The sequence below is a fragment of the Neomonachus schauinslandi genome, chromosome 15, assembly GCF_002201575.2.
Source record: "Neomonachus schauinslandi chromosome 15, ASM220157v2, whole genome shotgun sequence".
NCBI classification, from domain to species: domain Eukaryota; kingdom Metazoa; phylum Chordata; class Mammalia; order Carnivora; family Phocidae; genus Neomonachus; species Neomonachus schauinslandi.
Window position 1 is genome coordinate 10,504,061 of NC_058417.1, and position 15,703 is coordinate 10,519,763.

General features: G+C 43.2%; 1 protein-coding gene across 1 annotated transcript in view; it reads right to left on the reverse strand.

Moving 5' to 3' along the window:
• Window positions 1–15,703, reverse strand: part of LOC110584463 (multidrug and toxin extrusion protein 2-like) — a 57,338-nt gene that overhangs the window by 21,639 nt on the left and 19,996 nt on the right. The window contains exons 9-10 of the mRNA XM_044921804.1: window positions 11,185–11,298; window positions 9,998–10,065 (exon numbers count right to left, since the gene is read on the reverse strand). Coding sequence (XP_044777739.1) covers window positions 9,998–10,065; window positions 11,185–11,298 — 182 coding nt within the window. The remainder of the gene's footprint in view (window positions 1–9,997; window positions 10,066–11,184; window positions 11,299–15,703) is intronic.

Here is a 15,703-nt window from a genome sequence, read left to right on the forward strand (position 1 = left end):
TAAGTCTTTAAAATAAATATAAAATAATTTTCGAGTATAAAGAGTTCATATAAATTGATAAGAAAAAGAACCTCACTAGAGTCCAAACTTATAAACCGGCAAAGGATATAAACAGGTAATTAAGAGAAAACTACTTAAAGATAGCCAACCTCACTAATTAGAAAAAATTAAAATAAAGTGCCCATTTTTCGTATGTTCAATTAACAAAGATTTTTTTGGGGGAATACTCATTTCTAACAAAATTTTCTTCACTTGAGATTATATTCTCAAGGATACAATTCTATGTGTTAGGAAGATATTCACTGAAACAATACTGGTGATCATGAAAAACTGAAAACCAAGGCCAAGTCCAGTCACAGTGAAGCAATGATGTGAACAGGGCTATATGCAGGTGCTGATCACACCGAGGCAAATCGGATTTTTAACTGTCCTTCAGAAAAGCCTTTAAAAAATGAAAAATGTTTATGTGAAGATGTTAAGTGGCAAAAAAAAAAAGCATCGTACCCCTGAGGAAAAAATTACCCCTTTATTTCCCCCAAACTTAACTGCTCGTAGCCTACTGTTAACCAGAAGCCTTTTTTTTTTTAAAAGATTTTTTTAATTTATTTGAGAGAGAGAGAATGAGAGAGAGAGAGCACATGAGAGGGGGGAGGGTCAGAGGGAGAAGCAGACTCCCCGCCGAGCAGGGAGCCCAATGCGGGACTTGATCCCGGGACTCCAGGATCATGACCTGAGCCGAAGGCAGTCGCTTAACCGACTGAGCCACCCAGGCTCCCTGTTAACCAGAAGGCTTTTTTTTTTAAAGATTTTTTTTATTTATTTGAGAGAGAGAATGAGATAGAGCATGAGAGGGGATAGGGTCAGAGGGCAAAGCAGACTCCCTGCCGAGCAGGGAGCCCGATGCGGGACTCGATCCCGGGACTCCAGGATCACGACCTGAGCCGAAGGCAGTCGCCCAACCGACTGAGCCACCCAGGCGCCCTGTTAACCAGAAGCCTTACCGATAACATAAACTGTTGATTAACACATATTTTAAATGACTTATGTATTATGTACTGTCTTTTTACAATAAAGTAAGCTGGGGAAAAAAGTCATTAAGAAGATCATAAAGAAGAGAAAATGCGGGGCGCCTGGGTGGCTCAGTTGGTTAAGCGACTGCCTTCGGCTCAGGTCATGATCCTGGAGTCCCGGGATCGAGTCCCGCGTCGGGCTCCCTGCTCGGCAGGGAGTCTGCCTCTCTCTCTGACCCTCCCTGAGCAGGGAGCCTGCCTCTCTCTCTGACCCTCCCCCCTCTCATTCTCTCTCTCAAATAAATAAATAAAATCTTTAAAAAAAAAAAAAAGAGCTTTAAAAAAAAAAAAAAAAAAAAAGAAGAGAAAATGCACTTATGGTACTTTACTGGAAAAACTCTACATACAAATGGACCCAGGCAGTTCGAACCTGTGTTGTTCAAGGGGCAACTGTATTTGGATTTAATTCCACCATCTTATTCTGTATGAATTATAATCCTTTCTTTTTTGCTTCGTGATCTTCATTATTTTCACTGCCTTATGTTGGATTGATCTTGTTTTCTTAATTCCCTTTTTTATCTGGGCCACTGGCTTGGAAATACATTCTATTTCTTCTCTCTCGGTTAGTCCCCTTAAAATGTCAACATGCATACCAACTTTAAAATTTTAACTTAATCAACTATCTCCCACCCTCTTCCCTGATGTCTAGATTGTTTAAACTAAGAAAACCCTCTCCCAATCTCACCTCTTATTACCATTCAGTATTTTATTTCTACCTAATTTTGTACTGTGCAAATTGGTCGCATTTTTTTATTTGTAGTCAGTGCTAGTTTAGAGTTATCCACATTTGTCAATTTCTTTGCTCACCATTGTTTTGATACCAGTGATTCTTTCAGCGACAGTCTGTGATCAGTGATGTCTCTCAGTGTTTTAATCTGTTCTCTTTATTGATCCCTAGCTTAGCTGGGTAAGGACTGGCATTGCCCTCCGAACACTTTGATGATATCATTTCACGGTCTTCAGGGTTTTACTGCTGTTATTGAAGGGTGAGTCATCCCACTCTGTTCATTCCCAAGCCTGTTTTGACTATTTGGGGTCCTTTGCATCTCCATATGAATTTTAGGATCGGCTTGTCCAATCTGCAAGAACGGCCAGTTCAATCACTTTGGGGGGTGCGGCCATCAGACAATACTGGGCCTTCTAATCCATGACCATGGGAAATCTTTTCATTTACTTAGGTATTCTTTCATTTCCTTCAACAACGTTTTGTAGTTTTCAATGTACAAGTTTCACCCTTCTTCGGTTCAATTTACTAGTGACTATTCTTTTTGATGGCGGGGCTAATGGAACTGTTTTCTTAATTTCATTTTCAGATTGTTCATTGCTAGTGTTATGGAAATGCAACTGAGTTTTGTGTACTGATGTTGCATCCTGCAACTTTTCAGAACTCATTTATTAGCTCTAGTAGTGTCAGAGTGTGTGTGTCTGTGTGTGTGTGTGTGCGCGCGCACGCGCATGCATCCGTGCATATCGCTTAGGGTTTTCTTTTCTTTTTTTTTTTTTTAAAGATTTATTTATTTATTTATTTGACAGAGAGAGACATGGTGAGAGAAGGAACACAAGCAGGGGGAGTGGGAGAGGGAGAAGCAGGCTTCCCGCAGAGGAGAGAGCCCGATGTGGGACTCGATCCCAGGACCCTGGGACCATGACCTGAGCCGAAGGCAGTTGCTTAACAACTGAGCCACCCAGGCGCCCCACGCTTAGGGTTTTCTATAGATAAAATCATGTCATCTGCAAATACAGATAGTTTTACTACTTCCTTTCCAATCTGGATGCCTTATATTTTCTTTTCTCGCCTCAGAATTGCCCAGGCTAGAATCTCCAATACAATATTCATTACAATTTTTGAATACTGAGATTCGTGTCTTACTTCAGGTGTCTGTCTCTTATTAAGTGTCTCTGAATATTGCATCCCTAACAGTCTGTTATTCTGTCTGTGTATTTCCTACTGGATGCATGTAAGGACCTAGATTTTTCATACATTCCATCTCTACTTTTCCCCATTTTTATTTATTGTGGTTAAATATACATAAAATAAAATGTACCATCTTTAGCATTTCCCCCTTATTACTCCATTAATTTTTATATATTTTTTAGCCATACAGTCACTTTTATATGTACAGTTTAATGGTGTTTTCTTTTAAAGAGATTTTATTTTTATTTATTTGACAGGGAGAGAGACAGTCAGAGAGGGAACACAAGCAGGGGGAGCAGGAGAGGGAGAAGAAGGCTTCCCACAGAGCGGGGAGCCTGATGCGGGGCTTGATCCCAGGACCCCAGGATCATGACCTGAGCCGAAGGCAGACGCTTAACAACTGAGCCACCCAGGCGCCCCTACAGTTTAATGGTATTAAATAGATTCATAAGGTTGTGCAACCATCACCACCATCCATCTCCAGAACTTCCTTCATCTTGTGAAACTGAAATAAAAAATAAATAACTCCCCATTCCTCCCTCCCAACCCCTGGCAACCACCATTTTACTTTGTCTCTGATTTTCACTACTCTAAGGACCTCATATAAGTGGAATCACACAATATAGGCATACCTTGTTTTATTGTTTGCTTTAGTGTGCTTTGCAGATACTGCGATTTTTTACAAATTAAAATGTGGCAACCCTGCGTCAACCAAGTCCATCAGCACCATGTCTGCATCACATTTTGGTCTTGCAATATTTCCAACTTTTTCATTATTATTATACTTATTAAGATGATCTGTGATCGTTGATCTTTGATGTTACTGTTGTCATTGTTTTGGGACAGCACAAACTGCATCCATTTAAGACAGCAAACCTAACTGAGAAATGTTGTGTGCGCTCTGTCTACTCCGCAATCAGATGTTCCCCCATCTCTCTTCCCTTTTCTCAGTCTTCCCTCTTCCCTGAGACACAAAAATATTAAAATTAGGGCGCCTGGGTGGCTCAGCTGGTTAAGCGACTGCCTTCAGCTCAGGTCATGATCCGGGAGTTCCGGGATCGAGTCCCACATCGGGCTCCCTGCACAGCAGGGAGTCTGCTTCTCCCTCTGACCCTCCTCCCTCTCATGCTCTCTGTCTCTCATTCTCTCTCTCACAGATAAATAAAATCTTAAAAAAAAAAAAATTTAAATTAGGCCAAGTAATAACCCTATAATGGCCTGTAAGTGTTCAAGAGAAAGGAAGAGTCCCTTGTCTCTCACTTGAAATCAAAAGCTAGAAATGATTGAGCTTAGTGAGGAAGACCTCTCAGAAGCTCAGACAGGGCTGAAGGTGAGGCCTCTTGCTCCAGTCAGCCAAGTTGTGAATGCAAAGGAAAAGTTCTTGAAGGAAAGGAAAAGTGCTACACTGAACACACAAATGATAAGAAAGCAAAACAGCCTTATTGCTGATGTGGAGAAAGGTTTAATGGTCTGGAGAGAATGCCAAACCAGCCCCAACATTCCCTTAAGCCAAAGCCTAGCCCAGAGCAAGGCCCTAATGCTCTTCAATTCTGTGAAGGCTGAGAGGTGAGGAAGCCGCTGGAGTAAAGTCTGAAGCTAGCAGAGGTTGGTTCAGGAGGTTTAAGGAAAGAAGCCATCTTCATACCATCGAAGTGCAAGGTAAAGGAACAAGTGCTGATGTGGAAGCTGCAGCAAGTTCTCCTGAAGAATGAGCTAAGATCATTAATGAATGCGGCTACACTCAACAATGGATTTTCAGTGTACGTGGAACGGCTTTGTATGAGAAGATACCATCCAGAACTTCCATAGCTAGACAGAAGTCAATGTCTGGCTTCAAAGGTCTGACTCTCTTGCTAGGGGCTAACACAGCTGGTGACTAAAGCGGAAACCAATGCTCATTTACCAGTTTGGAATTCCTAGGGCCCTTAAGAATGATGCTAAATCTACTCTGCCTGTGCTCTATCAGTGGAATATCAAAGCCTAGATGACAGCACATCTGTTTACAACATAGTTTACGGAATATTTTAAGCCCACTGTTGAGACCTACTACTCAGAAAAAAAGGTTCCTTTCAAAATATTACTGCACACTGACAATGCATCTGGTCACCCAAGAGCTCTGGTGGAGATGAACAGTGAGATTGTTCTTTTGAGGCCTGCTAACACAGCATCCACTCTGCAACCCATGGATCAAGGAGTCATTTTAACTTTCAGGTCTTACTATTTAAGAAATACATTTCATTAGGATATTGCTGCTATAGACGGTTATTCTTCTGATGGATGTGGGCAAAGTAAATTGAAAACCTTCTGGAAAGGGACTCCTGGGTGGCTCAGTTGGTTAAGCATCTGCCTTTGGTTCAGGTCATGATCTTGGGGTCCTGGGATTGAGCCCCGCATCAGGCTCCCTGCTCAGCGGGTAGTCTGCTTCTCCCTCTGACCCTCTTCCCTGCTCATGCCCTCTCTCTCTCTCAAAATAATAATAATAAAATAAAATAAAATAAAAATCTTAAAAAAGAAAAAAAAGAAAACCTTCTGGAAAGGATTCACCATTCTAGATGCCATTAACATTCATCAACATGGGAAGAGGTCAAAATATCAACATGAACAGGAGTTTGGAAGAAGTTGATTCCAACCTTAATGGATGACTTTGAGGGGTTCCAGACTTCAGTGGAGGAAGTCACTGGAGATGTGGTGGAAACAGCAAGAGAACTAGAAGCAGAAGTGGAGCCTGAACATGGGACCGAATGGCTGCAATCTCATGATAAAACTTGAATGAACAGCTGCTTCTCATGGATGAGCAAAGAATGTGGTTTCTTGAGAGAAAATCTACTCCTGGTGAAGATGCTGTGAAGATTGTTGAAATGACTACAAAGGATTTAGAATATTACATGAACTTAGTAGATAAAGCAGCAGCAGGGTTTGAGAGGATGGACTCCAATTTGGAAAGAAGTTCTATGGTGGATGAAACGCTATCAAACAGCATCCGGCGCCACAGAGAAATCGCTCATGAAAGGAAGAGTTAATCAATGCAGCAAACTTCACTGTCTCGTTTTTAAAAACTGCCACGGCCACCCAACCTCTGGCAGCCACCACCCTTCATCAGTCAGCAGCCATCAACATCAAGACAGGACCCTCCACCAGTGAAAAGATTACAACTTGCTGAAAGCTCAGATGATGGTTAGTATTCTTTAGTGAAGAACTCTTTTTAATTAGGGCATGTACATTTTTTTAGACATGTGCCATTACACACTTAACAGACTACAGTATAAACATGACTTTTATATGTACTGTACAACAAACAAACAAAAAACCTGTTCATTCACTTTATTGCGATCTTCACTTTGTGGTGGGGTCTGGAACCAAACCTGCACTATCTCCGAGGTATGCCTGTATGACTGGCTTATTTCACTTAGCATAGTGTCCTCAGGGTTCATCCATGTTGTAGCACCTGTCAGACCCTCCTTCCTTTTTAAGGCTGAGTAATCCTCCATTGTTTGTCTGTATCGCGTTCTGCTTCTCCACTCATTTGTCGGTGGACACTTGGGTTGCTTCTACCTTTGGCTCGTCAATAATGCCGCTATGAACATGGGTGTGCAGATAGCTCTTGGAGATCTTGCTTTCAGTTCCTTTTATGTATATCCCGAAGTGACACTGCCGATCAGATGATCCTTTTAATTTTTTGAGGAACCACTGCACTTTGTCCAAAGTGGGTGTGCCATTTTACATTCCCACCAATGGTGCACAAGGGTCCCAATTCTTCTGTACCCTCACCAACACCTGTTAGTTTTGTTTGTTTGTTTTTTTAATAGTAGCCATCCTGGGGCGCCTGGGTGGCTCAGTCGTTGGGCACCTCCCTTCGGCTCAGGTCATGATCCCAGGGTCCTGGGATCGAGCCCTGCGTCGGGCTCCCTGCTCTGCGGGAAGCCTGCTTCTCCCTCTCCCACTCCCCCTGCTTGTGTTCCCTCTCTCGCTATCTCTCTCTCTGTCAAATAAATAAATAAAATCTTTAAAAAAAAAAAAATAGTAGCCATCCTAACGGGTATGAGATGGTATCCCAATATAGTTTTTTTGTAAGTATTTCCTAATGATCAGTGATGTTGGGCATATTTTCATGTCCTTATTGTACATCTGAGTATCTTCCTTGGAGAAATATCTATTCAAGTCCTTTGCCCACTTTTGAATCCAGTTGTTTGTTTGCTACTGAGTTTTAGGAGTTCTATGTTCTGGATATTAATCCCTTATCCCATAGGATTTGTGAATATTTTCTCCCATTCCATGGGTTGCCTTTTTATTCTGTGGATATTATCTTCGGATGCACATAATTTTTCAGTTTTCGTGAAGTCCAGCTTGTCTGTTTTTTCTTTTGTTGCCCATGCCTTTGGTGTCATGTGTAAGAAATCATTACCAAATCCAATGTCGTGAAGCTTCTGCCTTACGTCTTCTTCTAAAGTTTTATTGTTTAGGGCTTACATTTAGGTCTTTGATCCACTTTGAGTTAATTTTTGTATATGGTGTGAGGTAAGAGTGCAACCTCATTCTTTTGCATGTGGATGGATATTCAGTTTTCCAGTACCCATTACTGAAAAGACTGTCCTTTCCCCATTGAATGGTCTTGGCATCTTTGTTAAAAATCATCTGATCACGTATGCATGGATTCGTCTTTGTATCTAATTCCGTCTACTTATATATCTTTGTTTTATTCTGGAACTTCCATCGATTGGTCTTCAAGTTGATCATTTGATTTTCCAGCTTTAACTAATCTGTTTATGCTATCAAGTATTACATTTCTATGGCTATAATTTGTAATTTTAAAAATCCTACCTGGTTCTTTTCCAAATATTGTTCTTTTGGTTTCAGCTCCTTCTTTTGTTTAATGACTTTAAACATAATATTCTATTCCCCGATTATTACTCCATCATCTCAAGCTGTGAACTCTAATTTTTCTGTTTGTTTCGTCTGTCCAAACTCTTGCTCATGGTGGGTTATTTCTTTGTATTTTGTAATTTTGATTGTAATCTCACCCCTGTGGGAACTTGTTTTTTTCCATAGGAATAATGAAGAATTATTGCCTTACTGCCTCTTTGACAAAGGAAAGCCTGTGACAAGAAACAGAAAGTGGAATAGTGGTTGCCAGAGGCTGAGGGCAGGGGGAGTGGGTAACTGTGGAATGGGTAGAGTTTAGAGTCTTATGGGATGAAAAGGTTCTGGAGCTTGGCTGCACAACCATGTTAACATGACTAAATTGTGCTCTCTCGTGCACACTCTCAAATAAATTAATGGAAAAAATGGTAAATTTTATGTTATGTGGTATTTTAGCACAATTAAAAATAAAAATAAAACAAAAGGAAGGCTATGATAGAGCAGGTAGAAAAACAGAAGCTCCGAAGATGACAGATGTAGAAGATGGTTACTGTTGACCACATACCTATACACAAGCTCTAGTAGCCCCATTTAAATCTAAAAGCAACACCAAAACCCTCCCTTGATGGGATTCTTTCTCACCATCAACTACCAAACCTCCAGGCAGAACTGTCTACCTCAGCAGCTTCTGCCCCTTCACCATGGTTCTCGCTTCCCATCTAAGGTCTCCGATGACCTGAAAGCTAAGGGACACTTTCCATCCTCACCTTATGGGACCCCGCAGTAACCCTCCACCCAACTGTCATTCCTTCCATGAATGGTTCTTCATTGCTGGCTTCCTGCATGACACGCTCTCTTGATTTTCTTCATTCCACACTGGCCTGTCCTCCCTCTTGGCTGAGTTATCCTATTCCTGACTTCTACATTTTGGGATTTGCTCCTCGACACTCACCCTTTTTATTCTTTAACGATGTCATCAATCCCCACTAAAAAAAACCCTGTTTTCATTTTTGAGAAAAAAAGAAAAAAACATGGAAACAAAAATGGCCCATAATCCCACTGCCCAGGTGGCCTTTGTTGAGCTTTAAAAAAAAATAAGAATCAAAAAAAAAGAGAGGGGAGGAGTATTTGCCCAGGTTTGGAATATTGCAAAAGAATCAAGAGGTACAAGGCGGTTATTCAAGCCAGAAACTCGGGGGCCGTTTGTGATTCTTCCTATTCACTGCCTTGCCTTCCACATCCAAACCCTGGTCATGTCCTACCAATTCTGCCCTACAACACAACTAACTCACCCACTTCTCTCCCCATCCACCAGCAGCTTCCTTCGTGCTCACCTGGGTGATTCCAGTAGCCTCCTTCAGAACCCCGCCAAACACCTGTTCTCCCCTAAGCCAGCTTCTACAGGTCACACCTTTCTTTCCTCACGAATCCCTTCAGCCCGGTTCCTATTTTGGGTCCCTGAACACACCATGTGCCCTTTTCCAGCATGGAGCCTTTGCTCAGGCTCTGCAGTCAGCTCTCAGCCTCCGGCTTCCCGGGCTGGCTCCTTCTCCCCTTTCCAGAAGGACTGTTTCCAACTGCCTTCCCTAAAAAGGCATCCATCTCTATTTTTATGCATCTCAGACTTTTTTTTTTTGCTTCTTCTATGGTACGTGCCATATATGTTTGGAATGCCTTCAGGTATCTGTTTACTTCTTTGTCTCTGTCTCCCTACCAGACTACAGGCCACGAGAAGGCAGGGACGGTCTCCATCTCTCTCTCTATCGTACCCTAGCACCAACTCCATATTTGTTGAATAAACGTGCCAGGCATTGTGCTAAGTGCTTTAACACATTATCTATCCTATTCAGTCTTCACTCCCTACACATGTATTATTTTTTTCCCATTTTGTACATGAGAAAACTGAAGCTCAGGAAGGTTAAGTAATGAGCCCAGAGTTGCAGTTGGGGAGCAGCACGGCAGGACTCAAACCCAGCATCTGGCTCCAAAATCCACACCCCCCCCCCCCCCAAGTATGCTGTGCTCCCTCTCCTGCTGTCTACCTCTCCTCTCTCCTCAGCGCATGGCATGGGATGGCGGGCTGAATGGATGAGTGACAATGGCCCAGCAGAGTTTATGCAGAGAAGGTGCTGGGTCTCACCCCGAAGGTTCTTACCATGTAGGCTGCAGAGGCCAGCTCGTAAATGATGGCCTGGGCCCCAAGCTCTGTCACACTAATCAGTCCTGAAATGTTGGCACAGACACACATAAAACACATCTTAGAAAGTGGGCTAAAGCAAACATTTTCCTTAGGAAACTAGAATATATCTTAATTTAAAAGAAGCGAGAGGGTGTTTGGATAGCTCAGTTGGTTAGGTGTCCACCTCTTGGTTTCCGCTCAGCTCATGATCTCAGGGTCATGATACTGAGCACCGCAGGAGTCTGCTTGAAGGCTCTCTCCCTCTGCCCCTCCCCCGACTCACTCACATGCTCTCTCTTACTCTCTCAAATAAATAAATCTTAAAAAAAAAAAAAAGAAAGAATTTAAAAAGAAGCCAGGATTGGTCCCAGAAGCATAACCCAATGGCACAATTCACTATCCAGGCTGTGCTGAGGAGAGCCCCAGATGTCCAGTTCCAGAAAGCTTCCAAGAACTAGGGCAGCTAAGACCTGATACAGGTTCAACCCATAAGCCCCTGTTCCACCAAGGAACAAAACGTCAGGTTTAAAGTAGAAAACCACGAGGCTCCTAGAGTTGCAGGTCATTGCTTGGGGAGCTGTAGGGTCACAACGTGGGAGGGGAAGAACGGAGGGTATGGAACTCTGTATAGACGTGGTGCGACTACTGGAGTATTCAACTGTCCCCAGAAGCTGTAACATCAACCATTATCATCCTCTGTCTCTATTATTTCCTCTATTACTTTACTAGCAATAAGGTGGCTAAGGTGAATACCTATAACCGAAATTATTATAGCTGACAGAGCCAAATCAGTCACTCTGTGTTTGTAAATGGTTTAAACACTTGAACGATGCCTAGCAAAAGTCAGCAGAAGCAGAGGGTCAGAGTGAGTCAGGAGACCCAGATTCGGGTTTCTGTTCTCCCTCCCCATGACCTTGCCAAACCTTTTTTTTAACTGCGACCTCCCTTTCCGAACCTATAAAGTGAAGGGCAGTGAGGCCAACCTAAGCCCCACTCAACTTGAACACGCTTACGGTCAAACAAGGGTTTAAACCTATGTTGAAACTTCCATGAGCGCTTGACACAATGGAAAGGAAGGAAAAGTAAGGCCTATGTCTCTTGAGAAGCTCTGGAGACAAGAGTGGCCAGGCTGTTCTGGGATTTCTACTGGATTGTTGACAAACCTGCAAGGAAAGTTCCGATCTCAAAGGTCCACCACTCAATGCACACCATGAACATACTGGGAATAGCCAGCTGGATGTAGGAGCCCCATTCCTGCAAACAGTCCCAAGTCCAACCTGGAGAACAGGGAAGAAAGAAAACAGCTTTTACCTTGCAGCAGTCTCTGATGCCAACAATTCTATTTCACATGCCTGCCTCCTCCAAATGGCCAGAGACTGGGAGTAACCATAGTTGTCCAGGAAAATAATACATTTAAAGAGGTCAAATAAGACCAGAGTTCGAGATGGTGGGAATAGGGCTGGCAATACGTAGTGAAACTGAAGTATGTATATGCCCTCCCACCCACACATTTCACACCTGGGTATAAGTGGCAGAGAGACTTTCAGAGAGCTCTGTAAGAACACATGCAGGCTGTTCACTGAGGCAGGTTATGGTTGTGCGCTACTGGGGGCATCAAAGAGATCATCACTGGGAAGCTAGAGAAGCAAACTATGATCAATGCGTATTACAGTTAAAAGCAGAACACCAGATGCATATATGGCAATATGGTTAGATCTGAAAATGTACTGCTCACAGGCAACTAATATAAAAACAGATCCTTCCAACTACATCAAAATTTAAAACTTCTGTGCATCCAAGGACACAATCAACAGAACAGAATCTGGCAGCCCACGGAACGGGAAAAAATATGTGCAAATCATATATCTGATAAGAATATCTGGATATCATAATAACCAGAATATACAAAGAACGACAACAAACAATCCAATTAAAAAATGAGCAAAGGACTTGAATACACATTTCTCCAAAGAAGATACACAAACAGCCAACAAGCACATGAAAGAATGCTCAACATCACTAATCATTAGGGAAATGCAGATCAAAATTATAATAAGATGATATCTCACACCCATTAGAATGACTTCTTTAAAAAAGAAACAAAAAATAACATGTCTTGGTGAGGATGTGGATAAACTGTAACCCTTGTGCACTACTGGGGGTAATCTAAAGTGGTGCAGCCACTACAGAAAGAAAGTGTGGTGGTTCCTCAAAAAATTAAAAATAAAAGTATCATATGATCTGGAATATCACCTCTGAGTATACATAAAAAGACTTGAAAGCATGACCTCCAGGTCTGCTGGTATCTGCACACCCACATTCACAGCAGTATTACTCATAAAAGCCAAGAAGTGGAAGCAGCCCAGATGTTCATCGACAGGTAAGTGGATATGCAGAACGCAATACAGACATACGATGGAGTATGATTCAGCCTTAAAACAGGAAGGAGGGTCTGACAGGTGCTACAACAAGGATGAACCCTGAGGACACTATGCTAAGACACAAAAAGACAAATACTGTATATAATTCCACTTATATGAGGTATCTGGGGGAGTCAAAGTCGGACATAGAAAGTGGAATGATGGAATGGTGGTTGCCAGGGGACGGAAGGAGGGGGAACGGGAGTTTCTCTTTAATGGGGACAGAGTTCCAGTTTTGCGGTATGAAAAAGTTCTGTGAGATGAATGCTGGTGATGGTGGCCCTACAGTGTGAATGTCCCTCACACTACTTAACTTACACGCTTAAAAATGGTGAACACCATAAATTTTATGTTATGTATATTTCACTACGACTTAAAATAACAGAATGTTGTGCTAACTCAGAGAGGTCAATAAACTTTTTCCATAAAGGGCCAAATAGCAAATATTTTCAGCATTGCAGGCCAGATGGTCTCTGCCACTGTAGCAATGAGGGAATAGCAACAGGCAATGTGCAAGTGATTTGGGGCGGCCGTGTTCCAACCAAACTTTAGTTACAGAAACAAGCTGTGGCTGCTTGTGGGTCAGTGGGGTCGTTTGCCAATCTCCATGCCAAATGAAAACAACTTATGGGGGGGAGAAAAGAAATCTAAACTATAATACTATTAGGCAAATATAAACATACAGAAGGCCCAAAAAAACTACTTTGCATTTTTCAAAGATGCAAATCAAAAGACATATATTAAGCACAGAGAGGGTGCCTTCAGAGAGGAGGGTGGGAATTGTGAAATGGAGGCAGAAAACACTCTAAAATGGGAGAAGGCCATAATGGCATATGTGTGCCATGAATTTGAATGTGAGAAACTCAATGCTTTGGATCTAAGGTCCAGGACATGAGAGGGAGAGAAGGGGGAGGGGAAGAAGGCCCTGAAAAACACTGAGGAGTTTTTGTACATAAGAAAAAAAAAGACACCAACAGCCATCTTGCCACTCACCTTATTGGGTCCCAGGAGAAGAAGAGAGGGTCTGGGGCCCCACCCCATCCCCCCAAATTTGGAGGTGAAGGCTTGATGGGAGAACAACATCAAGAACCAACCATCAAGAGGAACATGGCAGAGAAGTAGGAGACCTATATTTCATCTGGTCCCAGGAATTGAGATAGATAAGGATCAAACCATTCTGAACACCTACGAACTCAACAGGAGATTGAAGAAAAGAACAGCAGCAACCCTCTGAACAGAAAAGCGACCACTTTCTGGAAGGTAGGACGTGCAGAGAAGGGAATCCAAGGTGATATTCGGGAAGCTAGACGGCGGGGGTCTGAGCCTCCGTTGGCCGCTTCTGGCAAGTGATAGAGCCGTGGAGCACAAAATCAGAACTTCTAGAAGTCGACTCGGCTGAGGGACGTCACTCTCGTGGCTAAGCGGGGGGTGGAACCCTCCGGGACAGTGTGGTCTCAGGACCCTCGGGGTCACAGAAAGACCGGGGGTGCCTGAGTGCGGCAGAGCTCCCAGGGATCGGAGCGGGGAAGCCGGCTGCAGAGACGGAGCCCAGGCGCGGGCTCTCAGCTCGGGGTTGCCATAGACCGTGATCCGCGGCACAGTCGGGCCCCTGCTCCTCCAGCAGGGACCCAACAAGCGGCAGATCCGGGGAGACTCACCTTCCTCCCCCGGGAGGAGCCGAACGGGAGTGCACCGCAGGGATCTGCTGGGTTTGGAGACTCCACCCGGGGTCGGGTGCCAGAGATAGAAACGCGCGGTCACAGGCCGGGTGAGCACGGAGTGCGGCTGGAGACCGGGGAGCCGGGAGTGACTGACGGCTTTTCTCTGGGGGCTCACTGAGAAGCGGGGCCCCGAGTTCTCGGCTCCTCCGGGGCGGAGATTGGGAGGCCGCCATTTTCACTCTCGGCCTCCAAAGCTGTACTGAAAGCTTGCAGGGAACAAAAGCCCCGGAGAGCAAACCCAAGCAGATTACTTAGTCCGGACCCGGCAAGGGCAGGGCAATTCCGCCTCTGGCGAAGACTTTTGGAAACCACGGCAACAGGCCCCTCCCCCAGAAGATCAGCAAGAACAGCCAGCCAAGACCAAGTTTACCGATCAATGTGAACGGCAGAACTCCAGCGCTAGGGGAATAATGCACATAGAATCCATGGCTTTTTTCCCATGATTCTTTAGTCTTTCAAAGTTAATTTTTTTTTTCTTTCCTTTTTCAACCACTTTCTTATTTTATCAACTCTTTTTTAAAATCTTTTTTAATTTTCATTTTTATACTTCATTGTATTTATTTTTGTGTGTGTGTTTGTTTTTCTTTCTTTACAAATTTGGGATGCACTTTCTTCTAACAGACCAAAATACACCCCAAATCTAATGTTTGGCTTTGTTCTATTCACTTGTCTGATCATATTCTCTTTTATGTTGTTGTTTTTTTCTTCTTTTTTTTTGTTTTCTTAAAGGCTTTTTTTTAAACACTTTTTTTTTTTTAAGATTTTATTTATTTATCAGAGAGAGAGAGCACGAGCAGGGAGAGGGGCAGAGGAAGAAGCAGGCTTCTCCACTGAGCAAAGAGCCTGACGTGGGACTCAATCCCAGGACTCTGAGATCATGACCCGAGCTGGAGGCAGACATTTAACCGACTGAGCCACCCAGGCGTCCCTGTGAAAGGCTTTTTAAATTTTCATCTTTACAATCAAGAAATGGGCAGAAGACATGAACAGACATTTTTCCAAAGAAGACATCCAAATGGCCAACAGACACATGAAAAAGTGCTCAATATCACTCGGAGTCAGGGAAATCCAAATCAAAATCTCAATGAGATACCACCTCACACATGTCAGAATGGCTAAAATTAACAAGTTAGGAAACAACAGATGTTGGCGGGGATGCGGGGAAAGGGGAACCCTCCTACACTGTTGGTGGGAATGCAAGCTGGTGCAGCCACTCTGGAAAACAGTATGGAGGTTCCTCAAAAAGTTGAAAATAGAGCTACCATATGATCCAGCAATTGCACTACTGGGTATTTACCCCAAAGATACAAAAGTAGGGATCCAAAAGGGTATGTGCACCCCGATGTTTATAGCAGCAATGTCCACAATAGCCAAACTGTGGAAAGAGCCAAGATGTCCATCGACAGATGAATGGATAAAGAAGAAGTGGTATATATATACAATGGAATATTATGCAGCCATCAAAAGGAATGAGATCTTGCCATTTGCAACGACGTGGATGGAACTGGAGGGTATTATGTTGAGCGAAATAAGTCAAACAG